Raw genomic sequence first — 25,308 nt, forward strand, 5'->3', positions numbered from 1 at the left:
ATCAGTATAAAAAAAAAGGCAAATGAATTAAATTATGAAAGCAAATTACTTTCATTAAAAAGTTAAAAATAAAAATAACATCTTATTTTATGTTCCAGAAATGAATAAATATGTAAATAAACATTTAAAATTTTGCTTCCTTGTGGCAGGTATTGAATAACTTGGTTATCTATGTTTGGTGTTTCAAAACTTTGTTGATTTTTCAGGCTCCATTATAGGAGGAGAATAAGGGTTCAATATCTGCTGATGCAGAGTCCTTTGCTCCGTGGTGGACCAATGGGATTCAAAGGTGCTCCCTTTAATCTTGTGAGTTTGCATTTTCTTCTCTTTGGCCTATTGCCGGATAATGGGAAAAGTAGGGGAGTTTTGACCAAAAAAAAAGGATTTTAAAAAAAAATGATAAAGTAAACATGATTTCAAAATAATGTCTAATCTTGCATTACCGTCACATAGACCTCTACGTCATAAAATCGTAGTTGATAATTATGATTTTGAATTTTTAAAAATTGTCAAAGTCATAATTACCAACCACGATTTTAACTTTTAGGATAGTTTGCGTGAAATTTAACATTCTCCCGCAGCAAAGAAAACCTCTTTTTTTTGTTAGTTTGTTTTCATTATGATTAAATATCTTTGTTTTAGTTTAGTTCAATAATTTTATCTTAATAGAAACTAAGTTGTTTAAGTTTCAAAAATAATCAACTAGTCTAATATAAGTATTAGAATCATCAAAGCACATTTGGATCAAATCTCGAGGACAACAACATGGCTTACTACTAATTGTAGTAGCCTTTTCTCTAGTTTTTAATGACCAAGGCTATTATGTATTAACTTTATATACTTATAGAGAGTAAAGGTTGAGTCAATGGTCCATATGTTAGGCCAAAGGCACACTTGCCATGGACACCAACCCCCACCTTAGTGGATGTCTGCCTATGCCAAATGTTGAGGAAGTGTACCATCACCTTCCAATTGAGAAGATATTTTTTATGTAAGATATTATTGTTTAGTCTGCATGAGAAGAGGAATGAAATCTTTAAGTTTGTAGAAGTAGTCTTACAAGGTTAGTCAATTTGAATTCCCATAAAGTGGTGTTGACTGGATCTATCATGCAAGATTGACATTGACTTACTCCTATAGTAGGTGGTGTTAACCTCACATTTCATATGGGTGGTATCGACACACCCTTCTCATTTTATGAAAATTGGGGGCATCTTCTTCAAATTTGTATCATTTCATGGTCTCTTCACTTTATCTCCACAATACCTAGAAAATGTCCCACTTAAGGTGTAACACCTTAACTCTATTACGATTGCCCATGTAAAGAGTTGCGCTCAATAGCTCCTGCATGAACCTAATGCACCTCAATGCTAACTTAGTCCTCCCATCATCGAGTCTTAAGATATGTTGAAGGTCTTGTGTAGACCCCTCTTTGGACCGGGAGAGCTTGGTCTTTTAGAGTGAGCTGGGCATTTCATTTTCAGGAGTGGGGGACAGCTTCCAAGGGTGAACAAGCTATTGAGACATGTGACAAAGACATTACGACCTTGCCATGGTGGTGGTTAGGATGGAGACACCTTTGAGCAAGGAGTAATAGAACTGGTAGAGAACATTGACGGAAGAAGTAGAATGGGTGGAGGCTTGGGGAGTGAAGCAAAAAAATAAAATAAAAAAAAACAGAGGAGTACCAGTGAGGAACAAAGGAGATTTTTAGAGTAAAAACAGAGAGCCAGAGAGAAGCGGGGTCGAGACTTTTTGGAGAGAGCTTGAGAAAGGGAGTTGGAAGCTGGGCTCGATGGGAGGCCTATCAGGGACTACTATAGCATCTCTTCTTCTCCAGCTTTAATGGTGTGAGGCCACCGTACCTATATGTATCTACGCTACACGTAACCGTATACAACATCTTTACATGCCTCACCAACTCCTTCATAGAAAAATACCCAAATTCCAAATGAGATGATTTCAAAATGAAATGCAATTGAAATTCATCGCCAAACCACCTTTATTTCAGTGCTGATTGCGACCCAGATGATAAAAATTGGTAATCGTTTCTCGGTATTTGTTGTTTTCCCCTCCTTGGATCGCTATATGATGTGGGTTGTATGATTTTTTTTCTTGAATCCGTGCGTTTTGTTTTGGTTGGTGTCGTTTTTCTTTGCTTTTTTTTTTCGATGTTCCGTTTTATTTGTTTGTTGTTGTTTGATGTTTGAGGGTGTTGGGAAGGCATCCATTGTTGCATTCAGGTCTGGTGTTGTCATGGGTTTTCTACTTGCTGCAAACGATCTTTTGGTGCTATACATTGCTATTAATCTCTTCATGCTCTACTATAGTGATGACTGGGAAGGCCTTTTTGAGGCTGTTACTGGTTATGGACTTGGTAGATCTTCCATGGCTCTCTTTGGTAGAGTTGGTGGTGGAATCTACGCAAAGGCTGCTAATGTTGGTGTTAATCTTGTGGGAAAGGTTGAGAGGAACATTCCTAAAGATGATCTAAGAAATCTAGTTGTGATAGCAAACAATGTTGGTGATAAAGTTGGGGATATTACTGGAATGGGATCTTATTTTTTTGGCTCTATGATGAGTCATCCTATACTGCTCTTGTTGTTGCTTCCATCTCATCATTTGGTATCAATCATGATTTCACTGCTATGTGTTATCCCCTGCTTGTCAGTTCCATGGGTATTCTTGTTTGTTTGATCACCACTCTCTTTGCAATGGATTTCTTTGAGATCAAGGCTGTCAAGGAAATCAAACCAGCATGAAAGAAATGGATTATCATCTCCACTGTTCTTATGACTGTGGGAGTTGCAATTGTCAGTTGGGCTACCCTTCCATCATCCTTCACAATCTTCACCTTTTGGGTCTCAGAAAATTATGAAGAATTGACAGTTGTTCTTGTGTGTGGGTGTTGGTCTTTGAGCTAGGCTTATTATTGGGTTTGTAATTGAGTATTACACCAACAATGCAGCCACCTTTGCACCTCGGCTTACACTCATGCATGGCCATCCAACAGCCACATCCCATCATTTTTATTCTTCATCCTCATATGTCAAAATTAAATTCTCAAAAATTCAATTTTTAAATAATTTTTAAAACTCCGATTTTCAAATACTTTACAAAACTCCGATTTTCAAATTTAATTTTCAAAATTCTAATTTTCAAAATTCCAATTTTCAAATTTAATTTTCAAAATTTCAACTTTCAAATAATTTTTAAAACTCCAATTTTCAAATTTAATTTTTCAAAACTTTAATTTTCAAATAATTCTTCAAAATTCCAAATTTCAAAATTTCAACTTTCAAATAATTTTTAAAACTCCAATTTTCAAATAATTTTCAAATTTAATTTTCAAAACTTCCATTTTCAAATAATTTTCCAAAATTCCAATTTTTAAATTTAAATTTTAAAAATTTCATTCTCATATAATTTTTCAAAATTCCAATTTTTAAATTTAATTTTCAAAACTTCAATTTTCAAATAATTTTTCAAAATTCTAATTCTCAAATTTAATTTTCAAAACTCTCATTTTCAAATAATTTTCCAAAATTTCAATTTTCAAATAATTTTTTTTAAACTCCAATTTTTAAATAATTCTTCAAAATTCCAATTTTCAAAACTTCCATTTTCAAATAATTTTCCAAAATTCCAATTTTCAAATTTAATTTAAAAAAAAATCATTCTCAAATAATTTTCAAAACTCAAGTTTTTTTTCAAATTTAATTTTCAAAACTTCAATTCTCAAATAATTCTTTAAAATTCCAATTTTCAAAACTTTTATTTTCAAATAATTTTTCAAAATTCCAATCCTCAAATTTAATTTTCAAAACTTCAATTTTCAAAATTCCAATCCTCAAATTTAATTTTCAAAACTCCCATTTTCAAATAATTTTTCAAAATTCCAATTTTTAAATTTAATTTTCAAGATTTCAATTTTGAAAACTTTAGTTTTTTTTTTTTTTTTTTCAAATCATTTTAAGTTTTTTCTTTTCTTCTTCCTTTCTTAGGATTTAGAGTCACCAAAAATCTCATTTTAAATAAACTTCCTACATTTCCCTTTAGGTAAGTATTTTCACAAATTTTCTTTGATCTTCAAATAATTTTCCGTTTTTCTTGATTTTTAACAAGCATGAATAAATTTTTCATAATTTCAAATAATGGAACTCATTGAACCAATTCATACAAAAGTAATTTGGGCTTTGGTGGGAGCCCAACATCCATAATATTTTCTTTGAAAACATGTCAAGTGAAATGCATGATTGATATTTTTAATTTTGACCAGTTTTGTGTGAGATATTTTACATTTATCATTATGAGCTAACCTTGTTTCCATAACAACACATTCTTATTTGCTGTTAAAGTACTCTCCCACTCCTACTTCATTTATTTATTCATTCTCATACTCGATTTGTTTTATTATTTGATCATTTCATTGGTATCCATTGATTTCCTTATCAATTGTTACACTTGTCTCACCTTATTTAGTAGAGATTCATTTTTAGGGACTTAAAGGGGTGCTTCGAACTTTCGTCGTATCTTCCTGATGAGTAATCCGACCTCTGAAAACAACGAATCACGCTTAGGGTTTTCTTTCTTTCTTTTTTTTCTTAAAAATAAAATAAAAATAAGTAGCGACTCTAAGTCTTTTTTAAAAATCATATTTTTCATCAAATAAATAAAAAGTAATTCTTGTCGTGGAGTGGGGATGCACCTAAAAAAACGTAGGTCCATATCTTGATTTAATGGATGAAGAGACTTTTGGGCCAAAATGGGCCTATGTTGGAACATAATGTTGAAAGTGGGCTCATTTCCAAACTATTGTTCAAAATGGCCCCTTGAATCCACATCAGCCCAGAAATCAATTTTTTATACTGTTTTTACTTTACCATTTCCATCCCCGTGCTGTTGTTATCTCTTCTGTGTGATTTTTTTGTTCTAAACCCTAGCCCCACCAGTGGATCACTAAAAAAGACGTTGGAGCTACAAAGCATAAAGTTTAAGGTGAGTCATAATCTTCTTTTTGGCTTATGTAAAGTTTTTGGCACTTTCCCATTTTTTTTTCCCATCTCAAAATCTTAGTTTTTAGAAAAAAAAAAAAAATTCCATTGTTGTGAATGATTGGTTAGGGAGTGTGGTTATGGTGAATTAATGGTTGTTAGTATCAGATTTTGGGGCAGTCGTTGGGGAGGATTAGGCTTGCGGTGTCGGCATTGAGGAGCTACTCAATCTACGGAAAAACAAGTGAGATGGGTTGTGTTGATTGTGTTACACTTGTTGCTCTGTTTGGTTAGTGAGAATTGACTACAAGGAGAGTAAATTATTGTCACAAAAAATCGAGACCTCCCATTGCAGCTGTTGGGCTTAATTAAAATGAGTTTTTAATGTTCTGAAAAATAGAATAAGAAAAGGAAATGAATATGAAAAAGATGGTTGTTGCTTAAAAAAATGGAGGTTCTGGGTTTGTTTTTTTTTGTATTTAAGTCCATGTTTGCAATAACCTTTTGTTTCAAAAAGTAGCCGGCCACCAAAAAATTATCCAATTTCTATTTCAATAATTTAAATTTTGTATTATATTTTAAATATTTTTTTAGGTATCCCAAGATTAATATTTGTGTGTGCATGAGTCATGACTCTCAATCAAATTAATTTTATATAATATTTGAATAGTAATAGGATTTATGATAATATTATTTATATACTAAATCCATCTCCATCATTTTTCAAAGATGAAAGAAAAAAATAGGGTTAATTATGTAAATTTGTAGTATGAAACGGTTGCTTGAAACGGATTAGGAGATGTTCAAATTGGTTTGGACTTTGGGTAGAAAATGCATTACATATAGAGATTAGAATGCATTTTTAATTTAAATTTGGAAATAACAAAAATATAATATTCTATAATATTTAAATAATAAAAGGATTTATGAGGATATTATCATATATACGAAATTAACTTATAAGATTTTGTAGTTAAGGGGAAAAAATTAGGATTAATCGAAAAGAATTTTTTGAATTTATTATGGGGCATTAATTAATAATATTAACAGCCATAGATAACAGATTTAAAAAAAATGAAAGTTGTAAATAATGATAAACATATTTGAATGGAATGATTTTTAATTCTTTTTTCTTTTTTTAGAATTTGAGTGGAATAGGGAATGTGTTTGCTAAGAATTTCGACCGACTCAATAGATAATGTGAGTCTCCAAGCCATGTTTCAGAAATCTGGCGATATTCTGTTTTGTAAAGTGGTTGTGACCTTGGCTGAACCGATGATATGTTGGATTGAATCTGTTCTTAAAGATGTCTCCAACTTCTACTTGTTCTGAATGTGAGACAACACATTGTCATTAATATGATTGAATTTAGGATGTTTTATTTCTATGTCAGTCTACCCATGCATTCACTTACACTCATTCCTTGTCTTTGAAGGAGGAAATGCCTCAACATTCAAAATATTTTATTTTTCCCAAACTGAAGTGAAGTATTTGATAGAAGTTCTACTATTATGGAAGTATTGTTATGAATTGCTCATCTATTTGAGGTTATAATATAAAATACTAGCTTTTTAAAAGTAACGAATTAAGGTCTGGGAAACGTGTTCTGTTAACTGTAAAAATATTTTTATATATTTTATGGTTATTTAAATATATTTTTTGGTTATCTAAATTTAATGTTTCTATCATAAACTGGATGTATCTTGCATGAATATATATATATATATATATATAACATGTTTGCTAGGAAAAAAATGATTTTTAAAATTAACATAATTACTATACATTTATTTTAAAATTTAATTTTTTTTCTGTATAATATTTATTCCAACAAATAATTATATATCATTTTATGTGACAGATTGAGACTATGACATCTATCATATCTCGAGGAGGTCATGCATTGGAGGACTCTAATACTGATGCTTGCCGCACTGATATTGTTGATATTATCTGTATGGCCATTGATGTTATATGCATTATTCGGGAGGATTATCGTCTCCTACATGTAGAGCATGGAGGAGATAGGTCACCAGCTCAGTCGACAGTTGCTCGACCACCACTTGTTCAAGGTCGGTCGACATCTCGAGGGAGAGGTAGATATAGTAGTTGTCAGCCCATCACATCGTCAGTATCAGTATCATTACATCCCTCTATCTTTTTATCCTCACGATTAGTACAGTCACCCATCTCTTCAGACGTACCATCAGTGCAGTACCCTACTTCTTCAGACCCACCATCAGCCTAACCCCTTACCTGTTCAGACCCACCATCAGTACAACCCCCTACCTCTTTAGACCTACCTTCATTACAACCTCCTACATCTTCAGACCCACCATTAGTGCAGATTGACACATCTACTCAGCTAGATTTATCGCCAGCCATTCCGAGGGGTAGGTGGGGCCTACGTCGACCTAAATTGCTACCTCCACTACCACCTCTATTTCCAGCTCTAACCCCATCACAGACAGATGTTCTTCATGTGTTACATGCAATACCTGCTACAATTAGAGAGGAGCGTCCAAAAAGGAAGAGAGTACCAGTTACACATAGGTTCTCTCATTGTGGAGGCATGTGAGATTATATATGTTTTTTATTTTCCACTATATTAATGTTTAGTGGAAATTTTTTGTGACTTTAATTAAACTATTAAAAATTACATTTTGTAGTAGACTTTTTGTAATTAATTTCATTAACTAATTTTGTAAAAAAATCTATATATGACAACTACGGCTTAAGAGTATGTTATTATTTCGTTAAAGATAAATTTTTCATAATACAAATAAATTAATGTCTTAAAAAACAACAAATTAAATATTTTAAATTAATAAATTATACAATTTTATATATTATTTATATGTTATATAAATTTATTATTTTAAGATTATTAATTTATTAATAAATGAAACATTCATTTATAATATCTTCTATTTATTAATTTATGTTTGTTGAAATAATACTAGATTTTTAAATTTAAATATAAATAATTTATTATTTAAGTATATTTTTTAAATTTCAATCATAAATTGTAATTTAATAGTTTTTAATTAAATTTGAAAGTAAAAAAAAAATATTATAATTGAAATCTCAGTAATCAACTACTATACTATTATTTCGATAAAGATAAATTTATCATAATACAAATAAATTAATATCTTAAAAATTAACAAATTAAATATTTTAAATTAATAAATTATACAATTTTATATATTATTTATATGTTATATAAGTTTATTATTTTAAGATTATTAATTTATTAATAAATAAAACGTTCATTTATAATATCTTCTATTTATCAATTTATATTTGTTGAAATAATACTAGAATTTTAAATTTAAATATAAATAATTTATTATTTAAGTATATTTTTAAATTTCATTCATAAATTATAATTTATTAATTTTTAATTAAATTTTAAATTTAAATAAAAATTAACTAAAGCCGCAATTGCCAACCGCGGCTTTAGTTAAAAAATGAAGTCGCGTTTGGCAACTGCGGTTTTAGTACAAAAATGAAACCGCGTTTGTCAACTACGGCTTTAGTACAAAAATGAAGCCGCATTTCCCACTGCGGCTTTCACTATAATAACGAAAAAAAATATTTTTTTAATGACGTGGCGCCTACATGGCATCAAAGAAGCTCATTTAAACATAAGTTAAAAAAAGTGGTTAGATGCTACAATTTTTTTCAAAAATGGGTCATTTTGACCCAAAACTCGGATGAAGAGCTAGATTGTGCATGCATTGGAGTCATTTCAATTAGCCGGATAGGAGGGGTCATGTCATCACTTAGGGACCCTCTGTTATCGTATGTCATATGCATCACAAGAATAAGAATGTTTATACAAAAGTTAGTTGATACAAGTACTTAGAAGTCTCTCATTGGTTGTGTCTCACTAACCAATAAGATTCAACCTTAGGCTTCTGTATAAACAGTCCAAAGCTTCATTTATAAATAAGATAATAAAAAATAATTAAAACTATCATTAGTTTAAGAACCCTTGGAGCCCATCTCCAAAGGTCCCTCTAGAGTGCTCCTTGATGCTTCATCCCCAATTAGGGACTAATATTACTTCCTCTCCCCAACTCTCCTCTTAGTCCATCCATTCTACTCCATCCTTGGGCCTTGACTCCTTATTGTTCTTGTGGCTCATCTCCTATCCTGCTAGGAACCCATCATCCATCGGTTCACTTTGGAGATCCTTTGTTTAGTATAACTAGTTTGGTTTGTGGCAAGGCTGATTTTACCAATTGAGATGACTTGACTTGTCGGTTACTACAACAAACTATCCGAAAGTAACCTCAACCCTCCCTCCTTGTTGATATTTTGATGCAAACACCTTCTTGGTGGATGGTTATAAAACTTCAATATCACTATTGGGAAACACCCTCGTTAATTCGTACTTTGTGGCACATGGGGGAACAAAGTATGAATGATTGTATTAAGAAAATAAAATAAAGGGTGCTTGGAAGCTAAAGGATTTGTCGATGTAAGTAATGATGAAAAAAAATAATTTCGCTGATCTGGTTGTTGGCTTGTGAACTATACATAATTAGAAACTGAAATTCATGACACTTAATGATGCGGTGTATGGCTGGTGCCAGATGTATTTCCCTTGTTTATATAATTGGCAGATGAAGACGATCCCCCAAAGAAAAACAGCAAGATGCTTTGATGGATTGTTTGCATGAATTCTGGTTTTAATTAATGCCAAATCATGTGTTTAAGTTAAGAGCTGATTTGATTAAGTGCTTCGTATTTGGCCAAGACCTGATTTGAAAAAGTGGACCCATGCATCTGACATCCTTGGAAATTTCTACAACCGTTGAAAGGCATATAATGCCATAAATGATAAGGGAATGAAGGGCCCCCCCACGCCTCTCTATTTCATTTTGACTTTATTTTCTATTTGTTAACAAATAAACACCAGCCTGAGAAATGGAATCCTATGTAGAGGCAATGAGGCACGGTGTTCTTTTGATTTTGACGAAGGTGCCACCTGACCTACTTACGCAAGTCCCTTTTTTAACCAAACAAAACACAAGGGAGAATGGTTTTTGGAACCGGGCCAGCTCTACCCAGGAAAATTGAGACACTTGTACAAAAATTTAGTGAGAATTGAGTGTAAACTTTGAAACTCAAGATAATTACTTATGGATGCACGTAATCTTTGAATCTTGTCTACTGCTGGAAGTCACAACAACATCACACCACACGTGCTACAAAAAGACAACAACACGTGCTATTATCTTCTGGATACTCCACCCCAACGACCTAGAGAGAAGTTGGTTTGGTATGACCTTTGAGTATTTATAGCCGTTAGATGTATTTACATTCCCCCTTTTTTATCCAACCTTCCATTTTGCATCATCTACGTCTCAGTAAGACCCGCTGGTCATAGTCAACCCACCAATCCCACGTCTCATAACTTCTTAAACATTCTCATCTGCATCCTGAGTGGACCCACGTTGGATACGTGTACGATTCCTGATCCGTTTCAGCTCTGCCACCACCTCCTTGGAATCCGGCCGGTCGTCCTTTTCCGTCTGCACGCACCGGAACGCAAGCTCCGCCACTGCATCGACACCGTTCATGGCGTCTGCGTCGAGCAATAGAATTGGGTCCACCACCTGGTGGAGCAGACCCATCTGGATCTTGGACACCATCAGATCAGCCAACGTCATGTCTCTCTTGTCTCTGGTGTGGTCCACTGCCTTCATTCCAGATATCAGCTCCAGCAACACCACTCCTAAGCTGTACACATCGCTCTTCTCCGTCAAGCGGAAGGACCGGTGGTAGTCTGGGTCCAAGTAGCCCGGAGTGCCTTGAGGACCAGTCCAGACGTACCCAGATGAAGAGGATGACGTCGCTTCTGGGAATACCAGAAGCCTAGACAGTCCGAAATCTCCTACTTTGATTCTCATGTCTCTTTCTACAAAGATGTTTGATGAGGTAATGTCTCTGTGAACAATGGCTGGTTCGACCGAGAAATGGAGGTACTCGATGGCCATGGCTGTTTGTAACGCTATATCAATTCTGACTTGCCATGTTAACGAGGCTTTGCGGTATAAGCTCTTTGGGCCATGGAGGTGGTCGGCGAGTGTCCCGTTTGGGACGTAATCGTAGACGAGAAGAAGCCCTCTTGGGTCGCTGCAGTAGCCGTGGAGCTTCACTAGGTTGGGGTGATCAATTGACGACAGTATCAAGATCTCGTTGCAGAAGGATTTCGTGGAGAAGGCTCGCCCAGCGGCGGCCGCTGGGTGGTGTTGGTGGAGGTGTTTAACGGCGACGATACGGCCATCATAGAGCTGACCCAAGTAGACAGAACCGAACCCACCATCGCCGATTTTGCGCTTGGAGTCGAAGCGGTTGGTTGAAGTATCTAGCTCTTCGTACGTGAATACGGGTGGAAGGAGACTGGCGGAGCGGTGGCGGTGGAGGAAGAGAGTGGTTGGATCTTGTTCCGCGGCTGAGTTTAGTTTTTTTGAACGCAAGATAGCGGTAGCTACCGCAATGGCAAGAAACACACAAGTCAACACGAAGATAGAGCACAAGATAGCGATTCGATTAGGGCTATCCTGACGAATCCATGGTGGCGAAATTTGATTTTTCAAGTGAAAGCATATGAAGGGCTGTCTGGGGTCGGATGAATTGAAGCCACAAACTCCATTCTTGGCTTGGCATTCCTTGCAGTTGGTGAAGTAGGCATCTTGATCTTCATCCCAGTCGACCTGGATCCCCCATTTCAGGAACCTGTCAAGAAACCCCAAAACGTCTGGTTGGCAACCCTGTTCTGAAAGCGTAGCATGGGTAGATCCACAGTCATGTAGCAGTTGAAGTGGGTTCTTGATGAGCCGACATTCCCAAGAACAACGGCTGCAGTTGGGCAGATTTGGAGGGGGGCAAGGACGGAGAAGGGAGAGGCGAGAACAGGAGGCGTCGGAGACTCGAAATGGGGAGCCGGAGAGGTTGATGGAGCGATTGGGAATAGAGAGCAGCTGAGGCAAGGAGCAATTCCGATGAGCGGTGGCTGGAATGAGGGGTTGAGGAGCGAGATTGAGAGAGGATGAGTTGGGTTGGTACTGAACGAGAGCAAATGAGAGATTGTTAATGGAGATGATAGAGTGGGGAAAAGAGCACCTAATCTGGAAAGAGGGATGACCACAACCTGGGGTTGAAGAAAATGGGAAAGAAGGAGTAGAAGTGAAGGGTGGACAGGAAGATCCGGAAGTCCCCGGGCGTGAAGAACATGCCTCAAGTGCAGGAGCAAAGGAGAGGAGCAGGAGAAGCGAGAAGAAGAGAGCGGCGGAAGCAATGCGATGGAGGCACGGAGGAGCGGCAGCTACAGTAGTCATGAAAAAGGGGATCTGAATCTGAGCTAGTAGGACTGGGTGTGTGTGTAGGCTGCTGAAGCAGCACGTTGAGGCTTGGGAGAGACAGAGAGGTCACGTGAAGAGAAGGGGAGGGTGAAGCCAAAATCGGGGTAGAGAAAGAGAGAGATAAGGCGGGTGTGGGTGTGGAGGAAATACCGATCTCTTTAACTTTATTAATTGGGGGGCTGCTTTTGCAATTTACATCACTCGTACGTTGTGCTGCCTCAAAAACTGCACTGCGCTCATAAGGGGTGAGTTTCCCTCTCTTTCCCTTCTCCTTTTTGCGTGAAACTTGGGACTTTGGGATGCCCCTCTCACATTCTCCCACTCGTGTTGGAAAAAACCACCCCACTGTATTTTCTAGTCCACCCACCTTTTTTTCAACCAAGAAGATAAAAAATAAGAGGCCATTTCCCAATGGTAGGAGAATAATCTCCCCACCCTACACCCTGAATTGGAAGCATCAAGGATCTCGATTCGAATTCAAATTCAAATTTAGGGCAAAAAAATAAATTATGAATCGACTATTCAAATAATTATGGAACATTTATAGTAAAAAAATCATGAGCAGTGAAAAGCTTCAACGTGAACCTCTTGGCTCTCTTAATAGGGCGTGTTGACAGTCGAAATCTGTCTTAAGAGTAGTTTAAATTTTAAGATAATTTGCTGAAGCCCCCTGGGCACCACCACAGACTCACAGGTATATTTTGGGCCCGGAAATGGCTACTTCATTGTCCGTTATATGACTAGGAATGGGCGCTTGGGGTGGTCCGGGAATCAGAAAGGATGGAGGTGGTCTCTCTCTCTGATTCCCCTGGGCAGACACAACCTGAGGGCATTTCATCATTTTGGTTGCCAACTTTTAGCGTTCATGCAATAATTGAGATGAGATTGAAAGATTGATTTGGAAACGCTTGGGATTATTAGATCTGGTGTTCTTTGAATAAAGAATACCACCAACTTTTCAGAGTAACCAGAATTTTAGTCATACATTTAATGAAGTTGATGGAATTTTGAAAATAGCAAATTGAAAAATCTATAGGACTCAAATTTGTTACATACAATCACGTCATACTGACCAATTCAAATCCAATCGGAATTCAACATAAGTCTAGAAAATAATGCTTAAAAAAATGGACAAATTTAATTAACAATGTAAGTTTGAAACATATGTTAACATTTTCTTTTGTTCCTATTTTCTGGAAAATCGAGTTCAATGGAAAATGATTTAGCATTTTCAAAATATTTTTAAAAAGGTAAAAACAACTTTTGAAAATATGAAAACACAGAAAATAAAACTATTAAACATGTGAAAGGAACTTCAATATTATGAATAATATTATAATTTTCTTCTTTTTGCAATCTTTATTGAATGAATTTAATCTTCTACAAAGGCTGCATATTTAGATATGCAAAGAGTAAAATAGGAGGTAAATGAAAATGCAAGGGAAAAAAAAAGGAGTTAGAAAAAGAGGTAAATAAGGAGTATTATTTCCCACTTGAGAAGGCTGAAATTTCATTTCCTTTATTTTAATCATATTTGACATAAAACATATTCCAATGCAAATATTTCATTTTCATTATTAATTTTGTCAAAAGACAAAAAAAGAAAAAAAAAAGAAAAAAGAAAAAAAGGAAAAACAATCTATTATAAGTAAAATATAAACTTCAAATGTTTTTACAAATTAAATGAAAAATTTTAAATTATTTCTACTTTTGTGCATTTCACCTATAGCAATGCTTTTATTATTAATTATTTATTCAATTTGTAAATTTCATTTATGGTAAATTTTTTGTCATTCTGAATATGACAAATGAAAAGGACTTCACGTGAAGCATGGGAGGGTAGATTTTGGATTAATTCACTCCAAACAGAAAATGAAATATAAAATAGGAGAAGGAATTCTTTAAATCATATCAATAAAAGAAAATTTAGTGTTGAAAATTATGACATTCATATTTTGGGTTGTCTCTTTAATCAGCCTTGAGCCCTTTCTCCACCAACAGGAGAAGTGGGTGTTGTTGATTGATTAATGGTATGGAGGTCTTCAGCATTGCCAAAGCCGTCAGACTTCGAAGCCATCTGGACAGCTACCTGGTGGCTGACGACGACCAAGAGACGGTTCGCCAGAGCCGCAACGGCTCATCCCGTATAGCCAGATGGCTGGTCGAGGCCACCGGCCATGTCATCCGCCTCAAGAGCTGCCACGGCCGCTACCTTACCGCCTCACACGATCCATTTCTTCTGGGCGTGGCTGGGAAGAGGGTCACTCAGACTGTGCCCGGGACTGTATCAAACTCGTTGATTGAGTGGCAGCCTACATGGGATGGGTTCCAGGTGAAGTTGAGAGCTCGAAGTGGCCAATATCTGCGCGCAAACGGAGGGACGCCGCCGTGGAGAAACTCCATTACTCACGATCACCCCAGTGGCATTATGACACGAGACTGGGTTCTTTGGGACGTGGAAGCTGTGGAGGTGCCGGAGTGTGAGTCGGTTGTCGATTATCTTTCGGCGATTTCGGGGTTTCCTCCAATTTCTGACGACAGATCAACGATGGCGTGGCCCATCTCCATTCTCGCCTCCTTGTACTCTTCAAAGGTATCATCTATCTATCTTCTCTCTCCCGCCTCTTCCGTGTAGGCCTCTGCCAAGGTTTGTTCCTTCGTTGATTTTAAGGATAATCTACAAAATCCCCCTCTTTAATTTTCAAGAAACAGTTAACAAGATTTATTCCCTGAGTTTTTTTTTTTTAGTTTTTAAGTAATAATTACAAAAATCTTCCCTTCAACTTCCTGGATTCAATTTGCACCCTTCTATGTGTGAAGAACATAAATAGTTGATATAAAATTTAATAGAATAAGAGATAAAAAGGAAGAGATAATATAAATATGAATTTTTTGTTCTTAATAAGACATAATAAACTATCTTATCACTTATTTTATTATGGATTCAACAAAATAATAAATACATATATTATCCAACTATTTTTTTCATTATTTTAATTATTTTATATTATTTATTTTTCAAAACAAAAAAATTTGATTCTAAAATTAAATTTGTAGTTAAAAAGAAAAATTAAAAATTTTATATAAATATATTGTAAAATAATATTAATACATGTATTATTTAATATAAAAATTATTTTCATGAATAAAGTAATGTAAATTTTTATTTATAAATTTTAAATATTTTAATGATGAAAATTATAAAAATAAATAAAAACTTATTATTTAATTTTAAATTGATGAATATTTTTAAAATAAAACTAAACACAACATACACTTATAACTTTTTAATAATAAATATTAAAATATAATATAATTTTTATTTTAAATAATTATAGAACACTGAAGGATAATCCTTTCATTTTATTTTATAAATTAATATAAATATTATGTAGTATTTCCTATTTAGGGGTGTAACTTGAATTAGTTGGGCAACCCAATTTGAACATAATTCATATTTGGATGGGATTTGACAAATATTTTGAATATTCAAGTTGAGTTTAAGTTAAGTTTTCTCCATTCGAACTCAATTTGATTTGGATTAAGGTTTAAACAACTTGAGAATTTGATTTAATATTTTTATAATATTTATATTTTATATAATAATATTCATTTTCTTTTTAGATTTCAAAAAAAAATATCAAATTATAATTATATCATATACTTTTTCATTTTTTTTAAAGATATATAAGTTTATTTTTACTTTTTCATTGTTATCTTGAAATTTTATCTTATTTATTATTTAAATTATGATATATATATTAAACTATGCATGAATTTTGAATGATTCCACCTAATTAACCTAACCAATTTAGTTTAATCCAATCAACCGGAGTTTAATCCGATTAACTTGAATTCAACCCAAGTTTGGAAAAACAAGATTGAGTTGGACTTGAATTAAGTATTATAGGTTAAAAGTCGGATGTGATTGAACTTGAATTAATTATTTCTTAATTTGGGTTGAATTTAAATTAGCTATCAAAAGTTAGTATTTAATATCTAAGCATAATGCAACAGTGGCATTACTAAATTGGGAGTTATCTTTTTTTTTTTCTTCTTCTAATTCTAGTTGAAATATTACTTTGTTGGCATTATATATGCTTAAACATTTTAAAAATATTTTCTTTTATCTATATAGTATTTGAAATTATTTTTAAAAATAAATTTTGGTCGTATGCAAACCATCACATCCAAAGGACAAAACAAAATTAACTTGAAATAAATTAATATTAAAAAATAATATAATTTTGACTTTATTTATTGTATTTTGTAATTTGTAGGGGCATTAATTGCTTCTAAGGCGGACAAAATGAAAACCTCGGTCTTGTTATTCAAATCAAATCAGAAAATATATTTAGATGAAGTTTAAGGATGATTTTAAAAAGTATTTTTAATATTTTTAATATTTAAAAAAATAATTTTTTTAAACACTTCCATTACTATAAAATATACTCTTTCTAATATTTGAAAAATAAAAAATTTAAATATTAAAAACGTTAAAAACATTTTTTAAAATCACTAAAATATGCATTTTTAGATAATGTTATTTTGCTTTAAGTTTTTAAAAAATTGTTAATATTTTCAAAAAAAAAATTAATACATTAAAAATAAATAAATAAAATAAAATTAGAAATATGAATGTTATAAAAGAAATGTTAATATGAATAAAATATTAAAATCAAATATTATCTTTAAGAGTATTTTATTTATTTATTAAAATATGGATTATTATGAGTGAATATATTTTTAAATTAGAATAATTTAGATGGTTAATTATAAATATATTAGAATATTTTAGTATAAAATATAGTACAAAATTTAAAAGAATAAAAAGTTAATACAATATAAGAATATATATATAATTTTTATTATATTTTTCTCACAATTTTTACATGAATGGAAATTTAAAATAAAAGAAGATCATACAAATTTTATATTTTAGAAACCAAATTAAAAAAAGAAAAAAAAAAGAAAATTAGAAACTCTGGTTGACTTCTCTTCTTCGTCCTTTCTATGCTCAACTTTTCGTGATGGAAAATTTTCATTTAATTAAAAATAAAACAGTAAAAAATTATAAAATACAAGAGCGTACGGTGGGGGTGTGCTTAGAAATTTAGAATTAACGATTGGGAATTTGGGAGAGAAAGTGGCGTCGCTTCCATCTTCAACGCGGTAATTTTAATTCTTGACGGCTACCACGCGGCTCTGCTTCTGGAAGGACCGTGAGTCTGTGAGCCAATCCCACGCGCAACTTAAAACTACCTCACCCACGCCAACCATCCCCTTTTATGAATGCAAGGAAGTTATGGCAACTTCCTTTCTATTTGAAGTAAAAAAGGAAATATCCTTTTATTTTTTATTTATTCTTATTAAATAGTAGTATATTTGGGAGTTTGAAGTTGGAGTGGATGTTTGGTAATTCTAAGAAATATTTATATCATTTAAAAAAAGAATTAGAAATCATTTGAAGTTTCGAAAAATTTAAATTTGTTGAGAAAATCCGGATATCTTATAATTTATACTGTCTTATAAAAGGAAGATAGGGTTGTTGCTGTATAGGATTCAAAACTTCTTTAAGGGAATAAGAGAGATCACGTCGTTAACTAAGTTTGGAAAGAGAGTTATGTAGTTGTGGTAACAGAAAGTGGTTTATATGGTGTGTAAAAATTTATTTGATTTTGGGAAACCTTGGATTAAATGGAAGCACATTATACACGTTTACAGATTTAGTGGCGATGAAGTGAATATGTTTCTTGTACTCTATTTCGCAGCGCGTGGAGTTTAGATGTTTCCTCTTTCCCTCCTCTATAAATAGTCTCAATTCAATATTTCGTCGTCAACGCATTCCGAGTCTTGGACGCATAAGGCTTGGAGATTTCCTGCCCGTTTTCGTCCAGCTTTCGCTGTCTTCTTTGCTAAGAAACCAATTTAAAGTAAGAAGTTGGGATCCCAAAGCCCAAGCCCTTCCCTCTCTTTTTCTTTCTCCGGCTCTGTTTCCCTCCTCGAGCAAAAAGACAAGCACTCCTTTTTCCTTCTTATATTAATTTAATTTATTCCTTAATTAATTCTCCGCTATCTCTTTGTTTCATCCTTCCTCAGAAGCTGTTGGTGTGTATTGATCATATGGAGTTGTTCCGTACAGCCAAAGCCGTCACACTCCGGAGCCACCTAGACAAGTACCTGGTCGCTGACGACGACAAGGAAACGGTTCGCCAGAGCCGAAATGGTTTGTCCCGGAGAGCCAAATGGCTGGTCGAAGGCAGCGGCCATGTCATCCGCCTCAAGAGCTGCCACGGCCGCTACCTCACGGCCTCCGACACGGCCTATCTTCTAGGTATGACTGGGAAAAAGGTGACTCAGACGGTGCCGGGGAATACATCGGACGCGTTAATTGAGTGGGAGCCAATACGGGATGGGTTTCAGGTGAAGTTCAAGACTCGGGGTGGGAAATTTTTGCGAGCAAACGGAGGGACGCCACCGTGGAGAAACTCGGTTACTCACGATTACCCTAACAGCAGTGCAACACGGAACTGGATTCTTTGGGACGTGGAACCTGTGGAAGTGCCGGAAGTTGATCCAGTGGCGGACTACCTATCCTCGCTGTCGAGCTTTTCTTCGATTTCCGATGATCTCTTTGGTTCGGAGCCGCCGTCGCCGATGTCGATAACGGCCACCGAGCCATTCGGCCTGTCTTCGAAGAGGGTATGTTCTCTGACCTGTTAGCTGTTTCTCCGAAAGCCCTTTTTCAGTTATATAATCTTGATCTGGCATATCATTAAATATGATAAGGTTTGGTAAGAGCCAAGAGGTGATCACAAAATTGATGACGAGCTCATGGATTGCCCGTCTCTCCACAGTTAGGGCTTATGAACACGCCAAAAGGCATATCATCGGAAAAACATGTGAATTAGTGTGAACATGGGTCACCTAACCCTTGGAACACTGCATCTATCATATATCAATCATGGATTATGAGTCTACCTACCATAATGTCAGTGCAATTCCCCCTTGTTTACCTAACTTTTAGTTTGTTTTTGCATATCCACTTTATAAGCTTTTCCGTCGATTAGTATTTAGACCAATTTTTGGTCATAGTTGGGTCCTCCATGAGGTCCCTTGGTTTTTCAAGGGGCCCTTCCCACGAAAACCTTAATAAGATGGGTTTAAAGATAGGAAATCAATGATTTCGAGATGGGGTTTTGAAGAAAAATTGAAATTTGATAATATCAAATAACCGTTCCATGTTTAAATTTTTTTAGGATATAAATAAAAATAAGTTAAAATAATACATATGAGTCAAGATGGGCAACCCATCGTCTCTCTCGTCCTCCACATCTCTATCTTTAACTTTTTGGATATCACTTTTATCTTTAATGGATTCGGATTACAGAGGAACACATACACACTTATAAAGCATTTACTTTTCGAAGTGGATTTGGAAGTGCTTTGAAAATGATAAAAGAATATCCCTCATTCCCAATCTTTTATGTTTGTTTTTTTTCCTATTAAGCTTTGTAAATACCGTATTATAATGTCTTAAACGCGTAAGCACTAGTCAAAAGGACTTATTTGGTTTGTAGTAATGTTCAAGAATTGATTAATGATTCCTATAAACATATTCGCTACCTTCAATATTCATAAACTAATCATAACTTTAATGGATTTATTTATCATAATGTGTCACACATGCCACAGAGTAAAATCATTAACCATTGTTTAAAGATAGATTACTATTTCTATCATTTTCGCTCTGCCGTATGTAGTCATTGAATGTGAAAATGCTATGTTTATTTATTTATTTATTATTGCGTTACTTTGTTTGATTCGGAAAAAATATGTAGTACTTTGGGATAAAATAATGGTTGGCTTTTGTTGGGGGTTGGCACCTGAGAGAGATGGAGAGCTTATCAAAACTGAAGTTTGCTGCTTTTAAGTTATTGGTACCCAACCCAACGCAACGCAACGATTGCGTACAGGGTTGGAGAATCAAAAGCAGGGTTGGAAATTTGGACTGGTAAAAGATTAGTGGAGAGGATCACGAGCAATGGGCTTAGTGGCACTCCTTTGACCTATCCCAATTCAAAAAAAAAAAAGAGTGGTCCACGACACACTCTCACCAGCCCCCTCCCAAGTCCACCAAAAATAACTCCACTGGTTTAAAGGACGCATTAGCGCCAATCAGGTTTCCACCCACTCATATTGGGCCATTACCTTGTTAGGTCATTTCACTCATTGCATCACCCATTTCAATTTGTCTTCGAGTGGAGAATGTCACGACTGTTTCCCATGTGACAATTCAGCTTACAAAATAATATGGTTTTGTTTTTTTTAATCATAGTATGATAATGATAGACATACGGTGGTATCATCTGGCAGGCATGGTATAAGATTAATAGGGTTTCTAAGGAATACAATCATAAGGGTAGAAATTTCTGGACAAAACCGATGTTTCCAAGGAATTTAATGAGTGAGTTTGACCCATCGAAAGAAATGGGTGATCCACGTCGGGACTGTATAATTGAAAACATCCCCTTTCCCACCCAATGTCTCGCGGATGGGCCGCGTGAGGGTGTCCGCGTCCCAGACGGTGTGATATCACATGCCTGGCGCTGACTGGGACTGCGGTTTCATCTCCTTATGTAGTATTCCAGCGCAGCAGTTACCTATTAAAATTTACAATTATAAAATTCTAATACTGGATAGAAAAACATATTCAACCGGAGGCTGGTCTTCACCTTCTCCTGATTCTGTGCTACGTTTTTTCAGATCGCAATGGAGTTGTTTCACAACGCCAAGGCCGTTCGCCTCCGTAGCCATCACGACAAGTACCTGCTGGCCGACGACGACGAAGAGTCCGTTATCCAAGATCGGAGCGGCTCATCCAAGACTGCGCGATGGACCGTGGAGCTGGTCAAAGACGCCGACAACATCATCCGCCTCAGGAGCTGCTTTAACAAGTACCTTACCGCTTCCAACCAACCCTTCCTCTTGGGCATGACTGGTCGCAAAGTCCTCCAGACTCGCCCTGGGAGGCTTGACTCCTCCGTCGAGTGGGAACCCGTAAAAGAGGGCAACCGAATCAAGCTCAGAACTCGCTACGGTAATTTCCTCCGAGCCAACGGAGGGCTGCCGCCGTGGAGAAATTCGGTGACCCATGATGTTCCTCATAGAACGGCTACCCAAGATTGGATCCTTTGGGTTGTCGATATTGTTGAAATTCAGATTCAGTCTCCCAATGCTAAACCCCCGCTCCAATCCCTCTCCCATACGGATTCTTTTGCGAGCGCATCTGATTCGAGTTCGCCTTCCTCCGTATCATTACACCCTGCCAGTTTTTCAAGACAAGAGGTATGAATTTCAAGATTTGGGCAGCTGCTAAAGACTTAATTTTGAATAATAATCATAACTCTTTCTCTTTTTATGTGGCAGTCCAATGATTCCTTGGAGAATTCTCCCCCAAAAACTGAGGGCAGGACCATATACTACCATGTTGCTGATGACAATGGCAATGTGGACGACTCTGCGGGAGGGCACTATTTCACACTGAAGGAAAATGGGGTTTTTGAATTGACTCGCAGATTGGAGGAAGAGACGGGGTTAGAGGATATCATTGTCTGTTCTCGGAGTAACTTGAATGGAAAGCTTTATCCCCTGCGCTTGCAACTTCCTCCAAACAATGCAACTATGCATGTAATTGTAATCCAAGCATCCTCAAAAGGTGAGTATCTTCTTTTACTTAGTTTCGCTATGTTCGCTTGATGCTCCTTTGCTACCCCTGTGCTAATCTTGATGAAAATCCGGGAACTGTGTTATCTAGTGAACATATTTTAGCCTTCTAGACTGCTCAAGGGTTCTAAGTAAAATAAACTAATTGTATCAGTTTGTTTCAAGTATGGTATACTGGTTTTGTGGGTTGCTACACTCTCTCAAACAAATACTTCATTTCATCACCCATTTGCATTTATGCTCTATCCGGCCACTGAGAAGACAAGATGAAAAGAATTATCTTATAATTAGTTGGGGCCTATAATTTGAATTGTGTGATGACAAGTTGATGTTTTTGCCAATTAGAAACCTATCAAAAAAAGGTTGATGTTTTTGCCAATTAGAAGGAGCAATAGGATAGGTGGGATATTCAGTCAAAACGAGCACATTACTACTGTGTGTTAGGTCGAGTAGATTGATGGTTATGTGCTATAAAGACTAAGAATTTGGTGCAGTCTTGTTATGCACCTTTAGAGGAATCCAAGAATGTGGTCAAGGTGCTGGAAACTTACTATTTGCTTCAATTTGCTTTAGGGTTTGTTCCATGTGGTTATCATTGGATCGATGTTTAGACATGTTGTAATTCCGCTTAGTATTGAAGTTCACCAGCAATAACTTTAGATTCATATGATAGATACTGAAATTGGGGCATACACCTGTATTTCCACTGAGATGCCGCCATTACTTATGTAGTTCATACAAGGTTTTAACACCTAATGAGATACCTTTCACTAGTAAGTATTGTAATGAATTCACAGCATTTTTTCCCAAGGATGAACCACCTTAGTAAGGTGGGGATGGTGGGTGGTTGGAGGCAGGTGAGGATGGATGTTGGCCATTGTTGTAAAAGTAAAGTGATCAATTTTCTTTTTTCTCTTGAGATGCTGGGCAAGTCTGGTGCATTATTGGAAATTTGGAAGATGTGTGCACAAAAGTCAAGTGATAGCTAGTATTATATGAAGAAACCTACTTTTGAAAAAGCAGGGCAGTTGAGGGAATTGTTGAGCAAAAGAAAAACCATTAAGATCCTGTCAGGGAAACTCTTCCCAACATGGTCCTTATCTCTTATCTTCCATGCACATTAGGCTCTTTAGCTGCCATAATCATAACTTACTGTGTTTTGGGTTTCTCATTTTGCATTCATTGAGTTGATTTATTGGTTGTATTTCTCATGCTAACTTTCTGCCTTTTTGCTCCTTTTGTTTATCAGCTGCAAGAAGTTTTGCAAAACCTGGGATCCCATGACGAAATTCATTGAGTTGGCATCACAGTTTTGTTCATATCATAAATGCTCAACTACCTGTTCTGTACATTCTGCTTCAGGCCTGTTCATAAGCTAGCTGAGATATCCAGGAATCAGCTGTGTAACGATTTGCCCCACAGCAAAAATCGTGGATGGAAGCTATAAAAGAAGAAAATGGAAAACACTACAGCTACTGTAAGGGGGTCATAAAACCAACACTGCCTCCATCAGTGATTATTATTTTCTTAAATATTGGTACCTATTTTCTTTGAGGGCTTCTGCAATTGAGTCTGTTGTAAAATTTTGTGGTTACTTTTGGACATGGGCTGATCACTTTTTATCTACTGATTTTCTTCCACAGCCTGAGCAATGCATTCTGTTGTAAAAACCTGTTTGCTAATCCTTTTTAAATTTGGATTGATGGTTTCATCTCTTTCCTTTTCTAATGTATCAACTACACTTGTAAGAAGTCTTCGAAATAGGACTGACTTATGGTAAACGTACTCCTATCATTATTTTATTTTATATTTATTTTGACTGATGTTAGGGGATTACAGCTAAGGTAGTTACAATGGATTACAGCTAAAGAAAACCAAGTAATTTTTTTAGCATTTCAAAGAAGTAATTGATTGAGTCATTGATAGATGATCTAGAGAATTATATGATAACTTCTTCGGATTTCGAAAAGAAGTATAGTAAAAGTAAAACCCATCAATTTTTAACCTTTGAACTATGATTTGAAATGAGTCGACAAAGCATAAATCCAACCAAGACTAGATCTTATTATGTGTAATATCTTGGACAACCATCATGTCTATGTTCTTTCCCATAGAAAATGTGTATCCACTTAATAACAAAACGACTTTCTCTTTCTCTTTGAACAGTAAAGAAGGAAACAACTAAAACAAATAAGAAAAATGGTCCATTGTTCCTCATTGTCCATATAAAATTCTGGTAAGAACCAGTTCATCGAAATAGAAAATTTAGGAAGAATAGAATTCAAATTTGTTTGGAATAAATTTCCTATCATCTATATACCTTTTACTTTACTTTCAAAATACAATCATGGGAATCATTGAAATATTCCTTTGATTGAAAAAGTATTATTCATATAATACATTATTCCACTAGAATACAATGGAATTTTGAAATGAAGATATTTTTATTTATTATATAAAATAGTTAAAAAAAACGCTTTGCAGAACGATCTATAAAACAATTGATACAATTTGATTCCTCAACTAAATCAATAGTACCTCTAGAGTCCACTTGTTCCCCATACCACGAGTGAAAGAGAAAATGTAAAAGCTACCATTAAAGCAGGCTAAGCGAGACTTACTATATCCATGTGAATTATGTCCCCTATCTCTATGAAAATTGATAAGGATGAATATTCAAGATATATATCAAGAAAGGGAATTAGTATTAGTTGTAATTAAAATAATATTAATATTACTTGGAATTAAATTAGAATTAATATTTGTTGGAGTCTTAGGATTACCTAATTAAGTTATAATATATTTAGAATTTGAGTCATGATAGGTTACTAGAATTTTAGTAAACTTTGAATGTTATAATTAGAATTAGAATCATAATAGGTTATTAGAGTTCTAATAGACTTTGAATTTCTTAGACAAGCCTATAAAGAAATTTTCCATTATTGCTCACTAATAATAGTGGAATCGATGGTGCAGAGTTAAAAAAAGATTCTGACCCAAGACCATCGATGAACCAATTCAACCAAATCTACCTCTTTAACTGATTTTTTTTCCATTTTTCAAAATTTATTCTTTCAATTTAGTTTTTGGATGTGGAAAGCACATGGTACATAAAGAATGAATGTGTATATACAAATTTGGATTAGTCTTTTTTTCGACCTTACTACAGATTTTGTAACTCTTTATATGTTAACAAAGCATATTGGTCA

General features: G+C 34.9%; 3 protein-coding genes, 1 long non-coding RNA gene and 1 pseudogene across 5 annotated transcripts; 4 read left to right on the forward strand and 1 right to left on the reverse strand.

Annotated features, from left to right (window-relative positions):
• Nucleotides 1-17: 17 nt before the first annotated feature.
• LOC132254560 (pyrophosphate-energized vacuolar membrane proton pump 1-like) lies at nt 18-3,136 on the forward strand (annotated as a pseudogene).
• An 804-nt stretch (nt 3,137-3,940) lies between these two features.
• Nucleotides 3,941-7,737, forward strand: LOC104879884 (uncharacterized). The gene is made up of 2 exons (XR_009466837.1): nt 3,941-5,238; nt 6,856-7,737. It is a non-coding gene; the product is annotated as an uncharacterized LOC104879884 (long non-coding RNA).
• Nucleotides 7,738-10,119: 2,382 nt separating this feature from the next.
• On the reverse strand, nt 10,120-12,790 carry LOC100241694 (LEAF RUST 10 DISEASE-RESISTANCE LOCUS RECEPTOR-LIKE PROTEIN KINASE-like 1.5). Its single transcript, XM_002268929.5, has one exon. The coding sequence runs from the start codon at nt 12,347-12,349 to the stop codon at nt 10,427-10,429; it is 1,923 nt and encodes a 640-aa protein (XP_002268965.1). The 5' UTR covers nt 12,350-12,790; the 3' UTR covers nt 10,120-10,426.
• Nucleotides 12,791-14,405: 1,615 nt separating this feature from the next.
• On the forward strand, nt 14,406-15,008 carry LOC100263972 (uncharacterized). The gene has a single exon (XM_002268973.1). It carries the CDS (start codon nt 14,406-14,408, stop codon nt 15,006-15,008), a length of 603 nt encoding a protein of 200 aa, XP_002269009.1.
• A 3,125-nt stretch (nt 15,009-18,133) lies between these two features.
• Nucleotides 18,134-23,880, forward strand: LOC100257102 (uncharacterized). Of its 2 annotated transcripts, XM_010654286.3 has the most exons (5): nt 18,134-18,306; nt 18,473-19,075; nt 21,140-21,721; nt 21,803-22,091; nt 23,349-23,880. In XM_010654286.3, exons 2-5 carry the CDS (start codon nt 18,497-18,499, stop codon nt 23,381-23,383), a joined length of 1,485 nt encoding a protein of 494 aa, XP_010652588.1. In that variant the 5' UTR covers nt 18,134-18,306; nt 18,473-18,496; the 3' UTR covers nt 23,384-23,880. The 2 variants fall into 2 exon arrangements, with proteins under 2 accessions (XP_010652588.1, XP_002274433.2); XM_002274397.5 differs by having other exon boundaries at nt 18,134-19,075.
• The last annotated feature ends 1,428 nt before the right edge of the window (nt 23,881-25,308 follow it).

Source organism: Vitis vinifera, chromosome 1 (assembly GCF_030704535.1).
Source record: "Vitis vinifera cultivar Pinot Noir 40024 chromosome 1, ASM3070453v1".
NCBI classification, from domain to species: domain Eukaryota; kingdom Viridiplantae; phylum Streptophyta; class Magnoliopsida; order Vitales; family Vitaceae; genus Vitis; species Vitis vinifera.